At 40.2% G+C, this 22651-nt stretch overlaps 2 protein-coding genes across 5 annotated transcripts in view; one reads left to right on the top strand and one right to left on the bottom strand.

The window, feature by feature from the left end:
• Positions 1 to 19772, bottom strand: part of ITFG1 (integrin alpha FG-GAP repeat containing 1) — a 208258-nt gene extending 188486 nt beyond the window's left edge. The window contains exons 1-5 of the mRNA XM_074968663.1: positions 19514 to 19772; positions 11800 to 11869; positions 10610 to 10752; positions 7612 to 7669; positions 6057 to 6131 (exon numbers count right to left, since the gene is read on the bottom strand). Coding sequence (XP_074824764.1) covers positions 6057 to 6131; positions 7612 to 7669; positions 10610 to 10752; positions 11800 to 11869; positions 19514 to 19685 — 518 coding nt within the window. The 5' untranslated portion in view covers positions 19686 to 19772. The remainder of the gene's footprint in view (positions 1 to 6056; positions 6132 to 7611; positions 7670 to 10609; positions 10753 to 11799; positions 11870 to 19513) is intronic.
• A 7-nt stretch (positions 19773 to 19779) lies between these two features.
• Positions 19780 to 22651, top strand: part of PHKB (phosphorylase kinase regulatory subunit beta) — a 226731-nt gene continuing 223859 nt past the window's right edge. For 2 of the 4 annotated variants that reach the window (XM_074968661.1, XM_074968659.1), the window contains exon 1: positions 19839 to 19996. Coding sequence is in view for 2 of the 4 variants with exons in the window: in XM_074968662.1 (XP_074824763.1) it covers positions 19930 to 19996; positions 20363 to 20370 (75 nt within the window). In the remaining 2 variants the exon portion in view is untranslated. Of the gene's footprint in view, positions 19997 to 20362; positions 20371 to 22651 lie in introns of all 4 variants that reach the window. The other 2 variants (XM_074968662.1, XM_074968660.1) reach the window with 2 other exon arrangements.

The following is a 22651-nucleotide window of genomic DNA, read 5'->3' as shown; positions in this document are numbered from 1 at the left end:
GCACGGCAAGCCTTTCAAAGGACAGTGTTTGAATAAGACGTTATTTTTCAAATACAGAAGTCTTAACTATTACATTTGGTAAAATCCAACTCAATGTTAATCAGACACTACATGATGGGTGTTAGTAGTGATTCAGTTATTTCAAACATAGCTCTAATTAGGTTTTCCCCAACACCCAAAATAGTTCTCATTGTCTGTAGTTGTAAGGGTTAAGATCAGCAAATATCAGAATTCAAAGTGTATCTTCCATAGATTTAAGATTTAACTATGAAACTTTGAAACAAACACAGAAAAAATCATCCTGTGCAATTAAAAACAGATCTACTGAAATTATATTCCAGAACTTTTACTTCTAGAGAACTATAAAACAATTAAGAAAATGGAGAACTGTTGAAATCTCCATGACAAGCCTAAACTTTTTCCATTAAAAACTGAACATTGGTTTTGTAAGGAAATAAAATAAAGCTATATTTTCCAAACATTATCAAACAGATTATATTCTGACCTATAACATTCAACCTTCTTTTGAACCATTAATCTATTTCTTTGTACCAACGAGCTGTTATAAATATTTCTTCACAGAATATTAACTGTGCTGTTCTCCTAGAAAGCTGATAAAATCTTCCAATATAATCACTGCAAGGTTACACTTACTGTCATGAACACCCTTGGGGGATTTGCAGGCTTTGTTCCATAAATCTCAGATTTAAATAAAAGTCATCTTGATAAAATTCAAGCAGAGATTAATGGTCAAAACACTCTCTCTTAGAAGGGCATAAGAACTTCCAATTATACATTTGCAGGATTTAAAAATAATCACAATATTGTTTCCAGTCCTATACTGTAATTCTTTGTTTATCAAAAAAGATCTAGAAATCTTCAAATAACCCTGTAGTAAAAGGAAATGCTCTTATTGAGAATGATATTGAAATGATGCTACTAGCAATGATTTACATTTTAAGTAAATGGGTTACACATTTGCTAAAACCTCTCACTATCTATCTTGGACAACAACGTATCAGACTAATATCAAGAATAAAAAAATTATTTAATTATACATTGCTTAAGGTCCAGGAAGATGGAAAGTTAGAAATGCTGATGTACTGTTTCTATGGAAACAGGTATAATTTGATTGACTTCTCTAGTTCTATTGGGCTTCTCTTGACACAACAGTTAAGAAATGCCCCAGGGAAATTCAAAACACTTCACAACAAACCATTTCTTTGAAAGTGATGAGCATCAGTGTTGATTATATACACAAAAAAACCCCAAACAGCTGTCAGAGACTAACTACATCTGGATTTACTATGCAGCAAATATCATTGTACATTTTCATATTAATACAAACTACTAAATAATCAGATGTTAGATAATACTACAAAGTTCCAGTTAAAAGCTGAAAAAACAGTGCGTTCTGAGACTCAAAACCGCTATTCATTACTTGTGATTTAATTTAAGCAGACATTACTAAAAAACAGAGGTGTGAACAGAAAAAGGGGGCTGTACCAGTGAAATGATGTAATGCACAACTGATCTAGGAGCCTGTGTCCTAAATGCCTAACAAAATTGACAGGAATTGAAAGAACTCAGTACATCAGAAGATCAGACCTAAAGATGCACATATTAGTACATAGGTGCCTAAAGCTAAGTACTCACATCACTATTTGTAGAGGCAACCAAGTTTGAATTTTTCTGCTTGGGTGTGTCGGCCATTTTTCTTTTTAAAAGGTTTTTGACTTGTTTTCAGACTTAATATAGCTGTGAAAATGAGATGTGTTCATTTCTACTTTCATGAACCACATTGCTATCGATGTTCTGATTCTAGACTCTTGTTTAGCAGTTATTTCTTTTCTTCCACTGGTAATGTATAGTAGGTGATGTATGTTATCTGTACAGGGTAGAAATATAATAGGCAGAGAATACAGCTTGATTTTCCAAATAGGTTAAGCCTTGTTGTTCAACAGGTATTCCCCTCAACCTTTGTGAAGGCAACGTGTTAAATTTTCCATTTTACTGAGTTACACCCAAACTAAATAAACTTTATACATAATCATGCAATATCAATTGCACAGTCAGGTATATTCTCTTTAGAAAATTAAAACTTTAAATTAAATTGTTGGGTACAAACTAAATATTTCATATTTAAATGTACTAGAATGTTTATACAAATTACTTTAGCTGGTCAGGTCATTTCCACAGTTTTAAACACATGGGGTTGTTTTGTTACTGTAATATTCTCTGTAAGTTAAGAAAGTCCACAAAACTTCAAAAAAAAAAATTGAAGAGAAAAAAGAAAACATACAATGGGTTGGGTATTTTTCCATGTACCAGGCTGCTAGCAATTGACATAGAAAGCTTCATGTGCTGAGCTCAAAAGAGTTCACAAAGAAAACCATGATGGACTAAGGTCCACAGAAGAAAAGCAGCATATATAACCCTCTCCTGAGGAAATCCTGAGCCCCCCACAACAGTGGGCTGTCTCTGCTGCTTTTCTGCTGCACAACTTTTGATACTCCCCCACCTTCTGCAGAGCTCAGAAATCCTGCAGAAGAGAAGTAAAAGTGAGAACCAGAGCTAATTTGGGTTATCCAGGAACTCTGGATGTTAAGAGTTTTGCAAGTTACAAGGAGCAGTATGGACCATGCAAAAAGAACATTAGCTTAGATCGCCAACCAGTCAAAGTACTGAAGCATGAAACTTTTATGTGCATAAAAAACTTTGATGAGCTCAACTCATTGAAGTTAAGTGCAGGACTGGCTAGAAAATTTTAATGCATTTATCATTAATTATTTTTAAATTTGTGAAGTTCATTACCCAAAAGTTGTTGGTTTTATACCTTGTTGTAAGTTATAAACTAAGTAATTATGGATTTTAAAAACTGAGAATAAGTACAGAATGAATCTGATCTGAGTATGAATGAGTAATGTGATGTGCAAAATGAATCTGATGTAAATATGAAACAAGTTACATTACTCAAGCCTTCTCTGTGCTGCCTCTCTCCTGAGTACCTCTCCAGTCACAACCAAAAGTCACATTGTTCAGCCAACTCTAACCCCTCCTTTTATTAACTTCTCTCTTTCTGCTTCCAATTCAAAAACTTTGCCCTACCTTCTAAGCTCTATACAATTTTGCCTCTACCTACATCTTTGATTATCTCCAAGTTTTCCTGGTCATGACCTACAAGCAGCTGCTTTTTATCTTCACAGTTCCTTCACGTTCACCTCCAATAATCACCTTGGTCCCTATGCATGCTGTCCCCTAACCTCAGAATAAATTCCCTGATCACATAGGCCATGTAGCTTCTCTTTCCTCCTTCAATTCTCTCCTTAAAATCCAGTTCTGCTATCTTCCCAATTTGTACCATACTCTTGTAAAAGGCAAAAGTGTAAATTCTGAGTTTGGGCCCTGTTGCTTATTATAGAGATCCCTATCCTATACAGACTTCAGACTTTCTATCTTCAATGAAGTTCCTCTATCTAGAAACCAGAACACTTTCCACATATAATTTCATAACGAACATGAAGTGTAGGCTCTATATACCCTACTTAACAGTTGTTCATGGAAGGGTTATGCTAGTAACCCAGAATGACTCGAATTTATGCCCCAGGTAAGTCCCAGTCATAGTAGGTATTATTAGCTGAAGTGATCCTTTTCTTCGCCAGGTAGGATTCATAAACTAGCACTTTGGAAGGGTGAACAGTCTGTGAGCTGCTCCTCCAACTTGTTAAGCTGCAGAACCAGGACCATGTTTAAAGTAACTGAGAGCATACAGTGTCAAACAGGTTTTTGATCTAAATTCCCAAAGAAAAAGAAAACAGTTCTTTACTATTAGTTTTCTTAGCTAACCTCTCATTCTCATTTTCCCTATAGGCATTTTATTTTTTTAAACTGTCTCTACTATCTGATGGGGATGCATGTGCTTTTATCCTGCTTTTGCTATATTAGCCATGTCTACAAGATGTTTTAATCACCAAGAAAGTCCTTTGCTCAGGGTATAACCAGAAATCCCAGATAAAGTTTAAATTTTTATTCCAGTATTCACTAGCAAGTCTTATACTGAAACCAGCTTTTTATTAAAGAGATTCATATTCTGTTCCACTGTTCTTGAAATTCTAACCACCAGACACCCAACTATAAGTTTGCAGTTAGAGAAATACAGGAAAGGACTTTTATTTTCTCACTGCTGCTCTAATCCTGAGGAAAAATGCATCTCTCTTCCTTGATAGATCTCTGCTCTTTTAGGATAGGTCTGCATTTGAAGCTTGGGGTTTTTAATCTGAATTCCCAAAGAAAAATAATGCAGTTCTTTACTATTAGTTTTCTTGAAGTATTTGGGGTGTGATTCCCAGGTTGAGACATACTTGCAATAGCTCTTATAGAACTAGCACACTAAATATAGAGTGTAGCCAGGGTAACATGGGAAAAGGGGAGAAGAGACTAGTCACCCCAAATACTTACCATTCAAGACCCTAGACATATACCCTCTTACACATAATAGTTTCTCCATGCAGACATATTTGACTTGGTGAACGTTAGATACTATAATGATAGGTGCTATAAAAAACCCTAAAAAAAAATATAAAAGGTTAAAGAACAGTCTTGGGGTAATTAAGTCAAGTTGTCTTCCCTGCAAATATATAAGATTAGGAAAAGGAAGATATAAACCGTATCCGAATAAATATGGAACAGTTAACTTAATTCTGATGCATACATTCTCCAAACATCACCACACCCACATAACAGTATTTAAAAAGGAGTCAGATAAAGCTTTTAAAACAAAACAAAACCCCCCAAATTTGGAAGTAAATGTTCTCTTGTAAATTGCCTCTTGCTTAAATACAGCTATTTCAAAAGCTAAAATTCAACAAGGTATTACTGCACGGGAATTAGTACTGGATATTTAAAAGCAATTAAAAATAAATAAAAAATGGAAAAAACTTAATATTTCCATATTGTGCATTTGATTTCTTTGCTGTAGTGAAGGCGGAAGGTGCAGAGATCCCCAGCCTATTCTAATACAGGAGACTACTCCCACAAGGAACCAATAAGTAAGTGGAAGGGAGGAAAAGAAAACAAGACAATTAGAGACTTAGTCCAACAGTAATTGGTGTAAACAAAAACCAACAGCATTCACTCAGTTAAAATTTGTTCCAAAGCCTTTAGGCAACACAATATCAGGAACTAATTTCATCTTTAGGCAATATTTTACTATTAACCACTGAACCAGCCAAGTGTACCTCTGTATATGTCAAAACTATACATACTTTATGCCTCAACCTGAGCACATGAAAAATATTGCACACATTTTTCATGTCTGTTCCCTAATCACTAATGAACAGCACACTGGTATCTTCTGATATACTTTTGCATTTACATGAATGGAATCTTGGAGTGTATTAGGCCAAAAATAAGTTATAGACTTCAGTGTGTACACAGATGACACGTTTTTGTTACATATTTGCACAGCAGCAATCAAAAAGACTCTGGCATCTATGTTCTACCATAATAAAAATAAATGAAATTGAATTCATAACCATTGTACACCATAATACACCTCTACCCTGATACAATGTGACCCAATAGAACACAAATTTAGATATAACGTGGTAAAGCAGCACTCTGGGGGGGAGGGGCTGCACACTCCAGTGGATCAAAGCAAGTTCGATATAACGTGGTTTCACCTATAACGCAGTAAGATTTTTTGGCTCCCGAGGACAGCGTTATATCGGGGTAGAGGTGTAGTTGCAAGAAACCACCATGTACTTTCTCATACCAGCCACCGTTACTCAAGTTTTAGGTTCTTGAAACCGCCACAGAATTTCTAGTTTATTACACAGAAGTGCACAGAAATTAGATCCTGTGTGCCACAGAGTACACAGAACATTGCTCCTAAGATATCAAGAGGAAGAGGGCCAACTCAAGAGCTCCATGTCTGTACACCACCCGCTCAACATGGAGATTTCATGCACTTACACTTACAGTAGAATTGGGTGTGCCAACAACTGATATAAACATTCATGTTACATGCTCATAAATAAGTAAACATTTTAGCTTACCTGCCTATCAGTATCTGAGGCCTATCTGACTCGTTTGTGACACCAAAGACATCAGGAATTAAATCACCATTGAAGCTGAAAATGTGAAAAACAAGCTGTGTTATCTTATCCTTTATTAACAATGTTCAGTCTGACTATTCTAAATCTTTGTATTTGGGACTCTAAGAATTGAAAAACTTGATTCTGTGCATTCTTCTCTGAAGATTCAGTTCTAGTCTGCACTACAGTAGAACATCAGAGTTATGAACAGAGTTACAGACTGACTGGTCAACCACACACCTCAGTTGGAACCAGAAGTATGCAATCAGGAAGCAACGGGGGAAGGGGTGGGGGTGGGGGTTGGGGAGAAGCAAATACAGTGCAGTACTGTGTTAAGCGTAAACTACTAAAAAATAAAGGGAAAGTTTAAATCAACATGCCCATAATCCCTACCCTAACCAGACCTATTAGAATGATTAACTATCTCCCAGCCACCGTCCTTTTAGCAGATCTCTGCGCCTGTCTCCTCAACTGTCCTACCTTAATCTCCTCACAGGCCCTATCAGTTGTGGTAGCCTCTCTGTTTCTCCTAGGTCAATGCAGACTTCTAACCTTTCCTACAACATACTCTGAAGTAAACAGTCTCAGCAAACATGAAATTTGAGTTCACCAATCACTGTGGCTGTGCAGAAGGGCTGCTTATTTGAGGTTGCAAAGATGACGTAAGTAGTATGAGAGATGCATGGAATATCCAAAGACTATAGTATCTACTTTATACATGTAATATGTATCTGTTTGGTCTAGGGATTATATTCTAGCTCCATTGGGGGAGGTACAGGAGTTTCCTGCAGGAACTAAGATCATTTGGCAGGGACAGGGATAATTAATGCGAATCAGTAGGCCTGTAACAAGTCTAGAGAAACCTCCACCCTGGGGAAAACTGCATGAACTGATCTGATTGATATCACCTGGGCAAACAGAGAACTGAGAACAGTATAAAGTGACTATCTGGCTACATGAAGAGAGATTACTCTCACTGCATCCAAGTACTGACATGAGACTGTGACAAGAGATACAAACCTCATGAGAGGACCTGGAGTACTATGAAACCTACCAGGGTCCTATGTAGCGGCCAAGTATTGTCTGGTAAGCATGCATGTAAGCTGTTTATTGTTTTCTCTGTAATGCTTTTGTTCTGAATAAATACTTGGTTTTATGAACACTGGCTGGTCACTTTGTTAACCCTGTCACTGTCCCTGAGAGACGAGGACTGCAGATGTAGAATTAAAGACCGATCTATTGAGGTGATCACAGTAAATTGAAGCCTAAATGCCTGGTCTAGAGGCAGCAAGTCATGAGACTTCACCTCGAGGAAATGCGACAACCTGCAGCCTGGATGCTTTCATGTTGTGTTTTTAATATTGGGCACATTTCAGACTTAAGATATTAGGTGTTTTAATTTGACATTGTTAAACAAATTAAACACTTAAATGTTAAATATTTTTTAATATTTAACATTTATGTTCTAATTTATTTCTGCAAGTTTTGTTCAAGGTAAGATGCCATACATACTTACTCCATAATTAGAGGCTCATCATGAAAAGTTTTATTTAACACAGTCTTACGATTATAATCTGAAAACAGAGAAAGCATTCACTTGATTAAATTGCACACATTTTATGACATTAAGACACCCAGCCCTCATTATACTATATTCTTTATTAACTTTAGGTCTTCCAAAGCTATTTAGTGAGATTTTGTTTGTTAGCTAGTGTATAGATCATCAAAAGCGCAGCCAGCCTTCAGTACAAACAATATAACTGACGGCTTTGAGCTCCATGTAACTTTTAATCGCCAGAACAAAGAAGAAAGGCAATTCAGAGACCCAGCTCTGGAACTTACCATCTATAGCAATGTGGGGGCTCAACAAAATTACAAAAATAACCCTTACTACAAAAGTCCATTTCTACCTAGGTTAGTAATCTTATAAAATAATACTAAAATGTAGATTGAAGCATGTGAAAATATGGTTAATAAGAAAATCTGAACCCGTTGGGACAAAAGCATGTCCAGATATAACATATGCACAAAATGTACCTGAAAAGTATTCTTTATTCAGTGTTTCAGAGTAGCAGCTGTGTTAGTCTGTATTCGCAAAAAGAAAAGGAGTACTTGTGGCACCTCAGAGACTAACAAATTTATTTGAGCATAAGCTTTCGTGAGCTACAGCTCACTTCATCGGATGCATACTGTGGAAAATACAGTGGGGAGATTTATATACACAGAGAACATGAAACAATGGGTGTGATCATACACACTGTAAGGAGAGTGATTACTTAAGATGAGCTAATACCGGGGCGGGGGGGGGGGGGGGGGGGACGACCTTTTGTAGTGATTATCAAGGTGGGCCATTTTCAGCAGTTGACAAGAACGTCTGAGGAATGGGGGGCGGGGGGGAATAAACATGGAGAAATAGTTTTACTTTGTGTAATGACCCATCCACTCCCAGTCTCTATTCAAGACTAAGTTAATTGTATCCAGTTTGCAAATTAATTCCAATTCAGCAGTCTCTCCTTGGAGTCTGTTTTTTAAGTCCTTTTGTAGTAATATTGAGACTTTTAGGTCTGTAATCGAGTGACCAGAGAGATTGACATGTTCTCCGACTGGTTTTTGAATGTTATAATTCTTGATGTCTGATTTGTGTCCATTTATTCTTTTACGTAGAGACTGTCCAGTTTGACCAATGTACATGGCAAAGGGGCATTGCTGGCATATATCACATTGGTAGATGTGCAGGTGAACGAGCCTCTGATAGTGTGGCTGATGTGATTAGGCCCTATGATGGTGTCCCCTGAATAGATAGGTGGACACAGTTGGCAACGGGCTTTGTTGCAAGGATAGGTTCCTGGGTTAGTGGTTCCGTTGTGTGGTTGCTGGTGAGTATTTGCTTCAGGTTGGGGGGGCTGTCTGTAAGCAAGGACTGGCCTGTCTTCCAAGATCTGTGAAAGTGATGGGTCCTCCTTCAGGATAGGTTGTAGATCCTAGATGCTGCGTTTGAGAGGTTTTAGTTGGGGGCTGAAGGTGATGGCTAGTGGCGTTTTGTTATTTTCTTTGTTGGGCCTGTCCTGTAGTAGGTGACTTCAAAAGGTTTTCTCCCCCCCAGCCCCGCTCTCCTGCTGGTATCAGCTCATCTTAAGTGATCACTCTTCTTACAGTGTGTATGATAACACCCATTGTTTCATGTTCTCTCAGTATATAAATCTCCCCACTGTATTTTCCACTGCATGCATCCGATGAAGTGAGCTGTAGCTCACAAAAGCTTATGCTCAAATAAATTTGTTAGTCTCTAAGGTGCCACAAGTACTTCTTTTCTTTATTCAGTGTGTTGTTTAAGACTGTAGCACAATGTAAATTGGAAGGAGTAATTATTAATGAGGAGACTATGTGGAAGTGTAAACTGGCTGGGTGTCCAGCACTGCTCCCCCCACAGACCTCTCAAACCCTACATCCAACTGTCCCTGGCATATCTCTGTCCATCCCTGCTCAAAGCAGTCAGTTATATTGTTTCCTTTCACCCTGCACTTTCATTTGCACCCATCTTCTGTCCCCCACTTCCTGGGCGTGCACTAGTACCCTGCCCTTCCATCTTCTACACCTTCTATCTCCTGTAGGTATATAACCTCTCCACTAACACCATTCTATGCCTCTCATTCTCCAAGCTCTCAAGGTCCCCCGAATCCCCTCTCAGCCAACTGGCAAGGAGGCCTGCATCTTCCTGTTTGTACCTCACTCCATGTCAACCCTTCATATTCCTCCCAAATCCTCTGGTCATCTCATTACCTTTCCTGGACATGCTCCAACCCATTTCCACAGTCTGCTACTTCACAATCCATTCCCCCCACTTGTGACTCAGCCTGGCAGCAACAGTACTTGAAGTCAGTAGTAGCTCGATTTATACTTCACAAATATTTTAATACTGATTGTTTAAATATTGCTTTTAAGACACTTAAAGACTCTTTAGCCTTCCCATCCCTCCCCAAACCTTCCCCGTAAAAGCTGCTTCTCAGCAAGGTCAACAAAAATCGAATAACTTGGAATTTCTAAACCAAACCATTTTATTAAATGTCATGAGCCCAATAATGTTAGCATAATGTTGACAAATGAAGGAGAGAGAAATTTTCATAACACTGTATCCTATTTCTTACGCATCTTCCCCAGATAAACTTTAGCCTAGGATAAAAATAATTTTTCTTGAGGATGTGGGGAAGTTGGGAGGAGGTAGAGGCAGCAAGAAGGGATTGGGGGGGGGGGGGGGTAGAGAAAATCAGGTTTATATTAAGAAAATAGCTCCAACTTGAACTGTGAGTTGGCTACTGCTACTCCATAATAAAGAGACTGATTTTTTTACCCTCCTACCCACTGTAGTTCTACTACAAAATTTTATGCAGATGTGAAACTGCAGATCTGCTATAGATGTTTAATCAGTATTTCTGTTATAAACAAATAATGGTTATGTTGTCTAGTAAGTTATAAATAATAAAAAAATAATTAAGTTAACAATAGCACCAACTTACCTAATGTTTGATTGCGTCCCCAGAAAATAATAACTGATAGTTCATTGGTAACATGATTTTGTGGTTGTGTTGTCAGGAGGACATCCATTTGTGAATCACCATCATAATCTCCAGGAACCACACTGGTTATGACACCCTGATTTCTACAATTATAAAATTAAACATTTAAATGTGCAAATGGATGTGAGATTAAAATCTGTGGTCCCCTAAAATATTGAACATCCATAGACTAATAATTTCTTTTCTTTTTGCAATGGGTATATTACATGAAATTTTGCAGAATGAAAGTTTTAGCCCTAAGTCTTGGCAGACATTCTCCAACCCTATCCAATACACTCTTCTCACAATCCCCAGTACTTGCAAAACTTTACTAGTCCCACACTATAGCAACTTATCACTGCGGACCCCTAAAAGCTCTAGTATAGGCACAAGGAAACCTTCTAGTTTGATCCCAGGAGCTAGATCATAAAACGTGATGTCTAAGCAGTTGGGACCGGAGCTGTAGATTGGGGCTTCAGAAAGCCCCATCTTTTCTCCTTTGTTGTGTCTTATTCCTTCTCACATACTATCTTTTGTTTTCTGCTGTCGTTCTTTTGGTCCACACACACATTGTTCCTTGAGTATCTGGGCTTTGTTTCTAAATGAGAAGCTTGAATGTCAGTGCACCTGTACTCATGTGTTGGCATGTGCAAATGTGTGCCTATTCTGTGCATGAGTACTCAGTTTGTTCAAACTCATATACAGTTATGCACATACATGCACATATGAAAGATGTAAATAAGGATATTCAGTTTTCTGTGCACACAGTAGATGGGCATTTGCATAGGAACTGGAAATCAGGCCCATATTCTGCATTAAATAAGTGAAGCTGAGAGGGGAATGTATCTAACTAAACATAAACCCTATAGATTACAAAGTTCTTATTTCCCCAACTTCTCTCAGAGGATGCATAAAATCTAGGCAAGTACAGAAAATACCAAATGGCCTTTCCTGACATCATTAAGCAAACTCATCTTTCAAGTTTAAGCTTGAATTCTGTGGACAAACTGAATCATGCACTTAGACAAAAAAACAATGCAGAAAGAATCTTAATCATGCTCCCACTGAATCTTGCTTCCAATTCAGTCAGTCTTAACCAAAATGAATGCTTCCATCACATCATCATCAAGATATTATGTATCAATACTTACATTGACAACTTGACTTTGGGTTTAAAATAGGGCTCCTTTTGGTCTGCCAGAAAGATAAGTAATTCATTGCCTAAAAAGGAAGCAAATATATAGCATTAAATGAACGAATAAACCCTATTAAACACTGGTTTTATGAGAATGAACACAATATTTAACAAGGTATGGTTGAGATGGTTTGCACCTCCAAATATAATTGCTCCTCCCAGCTAACAAAGAAGAAATATTCAAAGGTAACCAAGTCTCATTTCTTCAGGGCCGGCCCACAACATTTTGGCACCTGAGGAAGGGAGCTGAAATGAAGCCCCCATGCCTCCTCGCTTGGGCCAAAACTTTGAAAGGTCTCAATTCTTCTTCCTGTTCTACACCTCTCATGGTACTGCTCTGCTACCTACCCCAATAAAGGAGAACAACTTAAAATGCCCTGTTCAAAAATTTTAAGTAACACTTAATTTTCAAATGCCTGAACAGCAAATGTAACTTTTCTTGTCTGCATGGTAAACACTGGCATTTTTATCTGTTTGAATAATCAAAGCGGTGCTTTCCGTGCCTTCTTGGTTGCAAAGATTTGAACTGCTTCCTGAAGGTCCACAGTCTGGGCCAGCTCATGCTCTATTGAGATGGTTGCAAGGCCGACCAGCCTCTCCTGTGTCATTGTGGAGCGTAGATGTGTTTTTATTAAATTTCAGCTTGGAGAAGTTGCGTTCTCCACTGGCAACCGTTACAGAAAGTGTTAGAAGTATGCGCAGAGCAACAAAAGCATTTGGAAAGAGGGTGGTCATCTTATTTGTGCACATATATTCCAGAACAGCCTTTGGAGTTGATCCTGCTGAAACGTATCTTGAAAGGGCTTTCAGTTCATCACCTAAATCACTCGCATCAATATCATGCATGTCATCATGTGTCAACACTGTCTCTAGTGCCCTGCATTGCTGGTGTAGGTCTTCTTCAGGAATAGTGAGGAGTTTTGGAATATCATACACCATCCCAAATACACTGCTGTGTTTCCTGAGCTGCATGAAATGTTCTTCAACTGACTATTGCACAATCTAGCAATCGGTTAAAGAATTCAACTTTGAATTGTTGTTTGGGGTCTCTTATAGGATTATCCCGTGCCTCGTAATCAAAATGTTTTCTTCTTTGATGACTCTTGTATTCTTGAATGGGTGGGAAAATAGCTTCAGTGTAAAGTTCCTCTGCCAGCTTCTGTGCATTCTTAAGAATGTTTTGAAATCCCTCATCTTGCTTTGTCCAGTTGTTCCACTGCTCCAGATATATCAAGGTCAACAGCTAGAATCATAGGATATCAGGGTTGGAAGGGACCTCAGGAAGTCATCTAGTCCAACCCCCTGCTCAAAGCAGGACCAATGCCTTGGAGTCTCTTGCTTACAACATTTACTTCAAACAGTATTTCATGCCACAACACTAAGCCACATGGAAATTTGAAGTTATGTATGTTTCTGGTGATTCCACTTCCCTCTGCCACTGTTCTCCCACAAACAGTTCCTGTCATAGCATTATCCTCCATAATGGCAACTATGGCATTATCTATCTTCCCAATTTGGTGTTTGATAGGCTTTATCGCCTCCACTCGACTTTCCCATCACGTGGCACCCAGTGGTTTCAGTGTCAGAGAGGATGTTCCCAGATGCTGCTTCAAAATTTGCCATCAATGAATTGATGCAGAGAAAAATACATAGATGCTTTGAATCACATTAACAAATTCAGAAGCCTCACTAGAAACTTATGCTGCATCACTGACCACCAAGTTCAATGAATGAGAACTGCATGGGACAAAAAAAGCTCGAGGGTATAACTCTTGGACCTGTGTCTGCACTCCTCTCTTCTTTCCTCTCAGGTTGGTACCATTAGCGTAGCCCTGACCTCTCATGTCAGCTATCACAATTCCTGTATCTTCCAGCTTTCTAAGAAGCACATTTGCCATACTAGCTCCTGTAGTATCATCAATGTCAATAAATTCTAGAAAATGCTCTCTGACAGTCACCTTTGCACGGACATTTTCACTGGGTTCTGTTGTTTCAAAACGCACCATTAAAGTAATTTGTTCTGTATGGCTGATGTCAGGTGTGCAGTCCAGAACAACAGACTAATATCTTGCTGACTTTATCTGCCACAATCTTCTGTTTGACTTTTGTTGCCAGTAAATGTGTGATCTCATTTTGAATTTTTTTTCCAATATAGTGGTGAGTGTACATTTCTTGGGTGCTGACTCTCCTCAGATGCTCCTGGAGTACAGCATCAAACTCAGCCATCAGCTCCACAATTTTAAGGAAGTTTCCACTGTTTGGCACATACAGCTGATCTGAAGTGCCACGCAGTGCTAAGTTTTACTCTCAGAATGGCAATGAGCCTTTTCAGAACATTTTGCCAGTAAAGAGACTCTGATGCAATCTTTTCTTGATGCTGATCATCTATGGTGGCCTTTAACCTTAGTCTCATCTCAAGCTCTTTCCACCTATGGAATGCTCTCTGGTGATTTGCTGCCTTCTCATGGCATGCCAGATTTCTAGCCAGTTTTTCCAGTCCTTTTTTCCTGTAGAACCCAATGTGGCTGGAACATTAGACTGGAAGAGTTTGCAACAAAAACAGTATGCAGCATTCTGGGTTTTTGCATACATAAGCCATGGCCTCTCCACTTTGTCACCATTGGGGATTTCACACCAGTAATGTGTTGGATAGAAACTTCTATTTTCGTTGTCTTTGGGGAACATGAAGTTTTTCACTTGCTGTGGCCCATGCAGTACAGGGAAGTCCCTCAGGCTACTGCTCAAGAGGGTCCACAGTCCTGGATCATCTAGAATTAAGGAACTAAACTCAGCAGAAGTTGTTTCTTGCGCCTCCACCACACTCTTCTCTGATCTACACTTTTCGTCAGGAATGTGCATGGTTACATCCATTTGAGATGGAGATATGGATGCGGCAGTAGCTGCCATTCACCTGCACTCTGACTAACTGGAAGATCAGGCATCTCCTCACCACTCACACCCTCACTGGGGCCGGAAGGCTCACCGTGAACATTTGTATCTATGTATCTCAGGAGAGCTCCTTCCTGCTTAGGTAGAAAAGCTTCCTTTGCTTTCTTTTTTTTTCCTGAATGCTGCCCCAGAGGGGCGTTTTCTTCTTTCAGTCATGACTGCTGTTCTGTGCCAGCTATAGTGGCTCTCAACAGTCAATTGAAGGGGACAAATAAGCAGGTTGGTAGCAGGGCCTGAGTGAGGGAAGATATCAGCATCTTAAGGACCTAACTGGCTCCTACTACTGCAGGTGACTGCATGTTCCCCTCAAGTGGGTTCAGGAAAGCAGAAGGAAACAGGAAGCTCCCTGAGAAGCTGGTGTTAATCAGTCCAGGCTCCTCGGGGTGCTAGAGAGGTACATAAGAGGCTCCTCTTCCTCTCTCTGCCTGCAGCTCCTTCTGCTTTCTGTTATTCTCTCTCACCTTTTCTCCTGCCTGCCTGTTACGTCTCTTGTGCCCTCCTTCCTCCAGCACAGCACTTGACCATCTCTGTGCATCTAGAGCAGAGAGAATACATATGCACCAGCAGCAGACTCAATTTTCTACACTGAGTCCTAGTGGTGCCCCTCCCCCCACAGGCTGGTACCTGAGGCGGCTGCCTCAGTTCTCCTCAAGGTAAGGCCAGCCCTGCATTTCCTTTTGCTTCAAAAGAGGTAGAAGGGGAATATTTTTTCACCAGGGCACTATGAGCTGCATTTCAAATTGAAGTGAACTTAACTCAAAAAAACCCCCACATTCTTGCTTCAGTCACATCCAGATGCTTGATCCAGGTTTTTGCAGCAGAATCAGAGCAGCTATCCTGGGTTTTCTATTTAGTCAGTGAAACTACAGGGACAAAAATTGCCTAGATTCAGAAGGATCCAGGTGCCTGTTCTGGGTTTTTGTGGTACTGCTGCACCAAGGTCTGGATTTATTTGACATACTGGAAGCAGCTAGATTTCTTCTCTATTTCTGCAGTAGAATTAGAGATGTTGGGTCTGAAAATCAGCCAGATAGACGTGCCAAATTTGGGTTTTTGCAGTGCTGTTGCACCCGCATACTTTGGGATCTAAATATTCTTGATGCAGTAGGAGCAGCTAGACTTATTCTCTATTCTGATGATATAACTTGAAGGCTGGAGTTGAAAAAACCAAACCAAAACAGTAGGCTACAGGTATCGCTAGCTTTTATGTTTAGCTCTGGTGTAAGAGAAATTTCTTTCTCCTTTCATATATCTAGGGGAGTGGGAATCAAGGTATCATGCAGTCACTCTAGTTTGAAACTAGTCTAGAAAATGGACCCTCAATCAGGGTCCAAAGACAGCATTCTAGAAGCAATACTTGGCCGCTGAAAGTACCCTGAGAATGATTAAAGCTGGCACGGCTCCTGGAGCTCTAATGTTACAGTACTTCCAATGCATAGCAGCCTGACCACCAACCCCCTCTTTGTACTGGTCTTCAGGTAACTATTAGCGAAAAAAGCTGTGCTATTTTAGTATTTTGCAAACCTTGTGTCAATGAAATCTTAAGTTCAGAGATTTCAAATAATCCAATTGGAAATAGCAATATTTACTTATTTTAGATGGACTTTTTCAGATAATGCCTAACCAGAAAAGAGGAACATGTATATGCAATTCTGCTGTGCAGAAGCAACCATAAGTTATTCATCTTATGTAAAACTTTAATGTTTACATACATATATCAGAAAAATAATGAGCCAAACATCAAATATCTTCTAATATAATCACACAATTATCAGTATTCCTTTTAACTCTAAAATAAAATTTGTTCACTGCATATTCCAGCTGAGTACTTCCATACAGCCATGTTTAGGACTGCTAGCATTTAAACAATCCAACTAAACTTCGAAATTAATTCACACCTTTACTGCTGCCATTGTACATTTGGGAACAATTTTCTGAAAAGCTGAATGAGCAGAACATGACTCAAGTCATTTGCAGTGTAAATATCTTATAGCTGTGAAGGACAAAAACTTCCATTTTTAACGTGGCAGTTGGCATCTGCAAAAGACACTGAAATTTGATTAGAAAACTATGTATTTTGCCATTTGTATATATCCATGATTTCCAAATGTCCTTTTTTAGCATGAAAACAAGTCTTTCATCTCAACATCAGTAGTTTGATTCTGATCTAAATATGCAGTAGTGATTGGACATTGTTACAATTTGGCAGCTGTTGTGTGGCCTAAATGAAATTTAACCCCAGCAGGTGGACTTTCCCATCATAAGTTATTATACAATTTGACACCAAGAGTTTGTTTAGACTAGAATCCCAAGGCAACCTCAAAAGGCCAAAGCTGAATGGAAAGTGATTTACTGTATGAGCATCAGAGATGCTTCTTCCCACAACAGGGTAATATATTAGCAAGACCAATAAGTAAGCTTGCCCTGCCACAACCCATGTTGTATATTTTCTGTCTTCACAGTTAGATATTTAGTTCATTTCACAATCATTAAGTTTATTTAAAAATAAATTTAAATGATCTTACAGTATTTAATAATATTTTAAAATTCTTAAGCATGTGTGTTTAAAGAGTTCTCAAAAAAAAGTGCTGTAAATGGTTTCAAGCTTCAGAGGAGCAAGACAAAAATGATCCCCGCTTGAGATTTCTCCTACACCTTAGGAAAGTCACAGAATAGTAGGACTGGAAGAGACCTTGAGAGGTCATCTAGTCCAGCCCCCTGGTATAGACCATCCCTGACAGGTGCTTGTCTAACCTGCTCTTAAAAATCTCCAATGATGAAGATTCCACAACCTCCCCAGGCAATTTATTCCAGTGCTTAATCTCCCTGACAGTTAGGAATTTTTTCCTGCGGTCCAACCTTAATCAGCCCTTGCTGCAATTTAAGCCTATTGCTTCTTGTCCTATCCTTAGAGGTTAAAGAGAACAATTTTTCTCCCTACTCCTTGTAACAACCTTTTATGTACTTGAAAACTGCTATGTCCCCCCTCAGCCTTTTCTTCTCCAGACTAAACAAACATTTTTTTTTTTCAATCTTCCCTCACAGGTCATGTTTTCTAGACCTCTCATCATTTTCGCTGCTCTTCTCTGGACCGTCTCCAATTTCTCGATCTCTTTCCCAAAACGTGGCACCCAGAACTGGACACCATACTCCAGCTGAGGCCTAATCAGCATGGAGTAGAATGGAAGAATTACTTCTCGTGTCTTGCTTACAGCACTCCTGCTAATACATACCAGAATGATATTTGCTTTTTTTGCAACAGTGTTACACTGTTGACTCATATTTAGCTTGTGATACACTATAACCCCCCAGATCCCTTTCCGCAGTACTTCCTTCTAGGTAGTCATTTCCCGTTTTATATATGTGCAACTGATTGTTCCATCCTAAGTGGAGAACTTTGCATTTGTCCTGATTGAATTTCATCCTCATTACTTCAGACCATTTCTCCAGTTTGGCCAGATCATTTTGAATTTTAATCCTATCCTCCAAAGCACTTGCAACTCCTCTCATCTTGGTAGCATCCGCAAACTTTGTAAGTATGCTCTCTAGGTCATTATCTAAATCATTGCTGAAGATATTAAACAGAACCGGACCCAGAACTCATCCCTGCAGGACCCCCACTCAATATGCCCTTCCAGCTTGATTGTGAACCACTGATAACTACTCTCTGTGAACGGTCTTCCAATCAGTTATGCACCCACTGTAGCTCTATCTTGACTGTATTACCCTAGTTTGTTTCTCACAAGGTCATGTGATCAGAAACAATATCAAAAGCCTTACTAAAGTCAAGATATACCACATCTACAGCTTCCCCCCACCCATTAGGCTTGTTACCCTGTCAAAGAAAGCTATTAGATTCGCTTGACATGATTTGTTCTTGACAAATGCATACTGACAGTTACTTATCACCTTTTTATCTTCTAGGTGTTGGCAAACTGATTGCTTAAATATTTGCTCCACTATCTTTCTGCGTACTGAAGTTAAACTGACTGGTCTGTAATTCCCCATTTTGTCCGTATTTCCCTTTTTATAGATGGGCACTCTATTTGCCCACACAACATGGGCATCAATCCTGCTGCCTGTTGCATGCTAAGCAAGCATTCTACCACTTGAACTAATTCCCCTTGCCGACATAACATTACTTCAATTTTTGTTACGTTCATCTTCAGTATAATGCTGATTGTAGGATAAGACTACAACTATTAAATGACATGCCTTAGAACAGAAACCACTGATAATACAATATTGTCCATAAGTCTCCCTCTGACCAGACTGACAAAAATGTCAATATTGTTTCACAGAGATGATAAGCCTTTGGCCAAAGGACTTGTTAACACTCACACCCTGTTTTATGATCGCAGATAAAATTAGGAATTAACTTGTGTTAGAATCAAGACCATTAATATTTAAGAGTTACACCCACTACTTACCCCCTTATTACGTTATATAAGCATTATTGATGGGCCTGCCCATGAGGGGTGCACCATTCCGCAGCTGAGGGGCTCAGAGACCACAGAGAGAGGTGCGGTATGAAAAGAGAAGAGACGATCCATGGCATCCACGCCGTTTCAGTAACCAGTGGACTGGCCCCATCTCTGCTGCTAAGGGGACAGCCTCACCCCACCCCACCCTACCCTACCCCATTGCCCCTAGCGGCCGGGGCGCCCACGTCCCCCCACCCGCGCTCCAGTCCCCCGGGGCCCAGCTCCTCCAGCACTCACCGCCCCTCAGCACGAACAGGTCCGTCTGCTTATCCGAGTTGAAGTCCCCGAAGGCCACCAGGGTCCCGAAGGCCTCGGCCCCGAAGAGCTGGGCGGTGACGTTCTGCAGCCCCCGGCCAGCCCTCAGCAGCCCCAGGAACAAGGACAGACCAAACAGGTAGCAGCGCCCCATCCTCCAGCACCTCCAGCCCACTCGCAGGCCGCCGCCAACATCACTTACGGCAGCGGGGGAGGGGCCGTCACAATCCTTTCTTCCCTTCCGGGACTGACTAGACGGACGCATTTGCGACAGTGTCGTGGGTGTGTTTACGGCCGGCCAGGGTAACAACGGCGGCCAGAGCCGTACTGTCGCCTCGGCCTCTTCCGGTGGAAAAGGCGCGCGGGGAGGGGAGTAGTAGTGGTGGTACGTCCGCGCGATGGCGTTGCATCTGGCAGACGTGAGCTGGAGGATGTTGGAGCTGCGAGCCCGGTCCAAGCGTTCAGGTCTGACCCCTTCTCCTGGACAGGGAGGGAGCTGCGGGGGTCTGTTTGCTTGTGCCCGCGCTGAGAGAACGGCGCTCGCCTTGTTCCCTGTTCCTCTAACCCCTCTCAGGCGAGCCCTGCTCTCGTCCCCCCGCCTCAGCTGCGGCTGTCACTATTCTGGCTTGCTTGGCCCTCCGGCAGCTTCGCAGCTCACTCAAAGGGCAGCTGCCGCGGCGGAGCTGAAGACACAAGTGCTACTACTGCTGCTGCACGGTTTTCTCCTCACCTTCTTACCTAACGCTGATAAAGTCTGAGCGAAAATCTGAGGCTTGTTCAGGGCTATGGTAACTCGCATTCTCCAGTCCTGTGGTGCACTTCCCCATTAAGCTAGATCTGTCCTTGCTATCGCAATAACTGACAGAGATGTAGCTCAAATTTAGATCCCTTTCTAGAGCCTAAGTCTTAACCCTTTTGTTTGTTTTTTCATTCTCACACCTTGCGCAGTAAAAACAAAAAACGCAACCGATCCAATTAGTTTGGAAATAAATTCTTTTGGATTAATCTGAAGGTCATTTAAAAAATCTGCTGATGCATAACTTTGCTGAGACATTTTAAATTCATGAGTTTAATGATACATTTAAATTTCAGTAAAGTTCAGCTTAGCACATGTTGTAAGTAAAACTGGTTTGCTTCACGCATCATTGTGTTTGACAAGCTGTTGAACAGTAATGTATTCTGAAACCACTAATATATTCTTACGTCAAAATCATGAGCTTTGTCTAATTTTGCTGAGAACCACAGATTAGACTTGCATTCCACTCTCCTGAGATAAGTAAGCCAAGGATTTTTCAACAATTTATTGCCATAAACCAGTAGTTCTCAACCTGTGGCCCATGGGCCACTTGTGTCCCAATCAGCACAGAGCTGCTGCCCATGTGACATCCTCAGGGCCATACAGGTGGTATTGGATGCAGCCCACGATGGTACAATAACCAGTGCCATAAAAACAAAATAGTTTGTAGTGACTTGTTACACTCTCAAAATTGCTTCCCTTAAAGGGAAGCTATCACCGCAAGGTGACCCACAAAGTTAGGTTTTGTCAAAGCTTGTTTGTAGCTCTATATTTGTAGAATCGTTCAGATAGTTATTAGAATAATTCAACTTTTAATGCTGACCACGAAGTACTACTTAATTAAACTTACAAAACGTGCAAAACCATTTTTAATCAAGCATAATTTTACAGTCAATGTTCCTATCTAAAAGGAAAATGTATATTTAACTATATACTTGACTGTGAAATAAATGTAACTACTTTTGCTTATTTAAAAGGAAATTACAAATAGTTTACACAAAGTATGTATTTAAATGGAGTGTTCAGTGCAAAATTTATTAAGTGTGACTCAAGTTTACAGTCGAAGGGTGAGACTCACATTTTACAGTATCTTCTAGAAAACGAAATACTATTTAGGCCCCAGTCTTGCAGACACCTGTACATACGCCAATTACACTTTAAAAGTATGAAAGTGAATTTTTGCCAGGAAAAACTTATAAGTACCAATGAATTAAATAACTGATTGATTACAGTTGTATTAGTAGGAATGTACTGCAAATAATACAGTAGTAGGCCAGTCCTGTAATCTGACTGGTACATAGCCTCACTGACCCTAACAGGATTCCACACATGTGTAAGAGGGTTGCCTGCACAGCTTCGTCTGCAGGATCAGGGCCTAGTTTTCAACATCAGTTATGAAAACTACAGCTTGTTTTTGTGTGTTTACCCACCAAAACAGAAGAGACACCAATTCAAATAATTACTATTCTCAGCATTGTAATCATGGTATAGTACTGCAGAAGGAAACCAACCTGTAGATTATTTGTAGCCTAAAAATTACTGGGTTGCAATAGCTGTTTAAATGTGTATCACTTGCTTTGTTTTAGTACAAAATATTGCATCTTTACTATTAATGGAAGAAGAAATGCTTTTCTTTTGGATCAAGGCATGGGTGGCGGGTATCACAGGCCAGGGGAGGCTGAGCCTCCCCAAACAGCCCTGTGTTGCGCTGCCCATGCTCTGCCCCCGGACCCTCTCCTGTTTCCTACTGGTGCTCTGTGACTTTTCCCCTGGGGCTGGGGCTGGGGGCAGCCCAGGGCTCCAGGCAGCTGGAGCCAGTGCTTGCACTGCCCAGCACTGAGCGGGAGTTGTGGGGCTGGTGGCCATGAGGGGGCTCAGGCAGGGGAGTGGGGCGGGGTGAGGGCTAGCCTCTCCAAGCTGTTAATTCAGTGCTGCCTATGGATCAAGGATTTATTTAATCTTGGAGTAGAATATGTATGGGCTTTATTCTGCACATATTGATATTAGTGGCAAAACTCCTATTGACTTGATCAGCGGTGCAAGATCAGGTCATAGAAAGGGTAAATATTCAAAGCATTGTTATAAAGTAACCAGGAATTTTACTTCAAAATAAAGTAATATTACTTTTATATAATATTCAGTATGGGAAGATTATGCATATCTAGGTCCTGTTACTTGGTTAGATGTTGTTTATTAAAACTAAGGCATAAGAAAACCAATTTTTAGGGTATAAGAGGGAAAACATAAATAATAATTAACCTTAATTATCCCCTTGATTGTCCAGTGCATCATGTTAATAACTCTGCTAACACTGCTTTCACTAA

This window comes from Natator depressus, chromosome 12, assembly GCF_965152275.1.
Source record: "Natator depressus isolate rNatDep1 chromosome 12, rNatDep2.hap1, whole genome shotgun sequence".
In the NCBI taxonomy this organism is placed as follows: domain Eukaryota; kingdom Metazoa; phylum Chordata; order Testudines; family Cheloniidae; genus Natator; species Natator depressus.
Note: the sequence above shows the minus strand (reverse complement) of the source record. Positions and strands in the feature narration are given on the sequence as shown.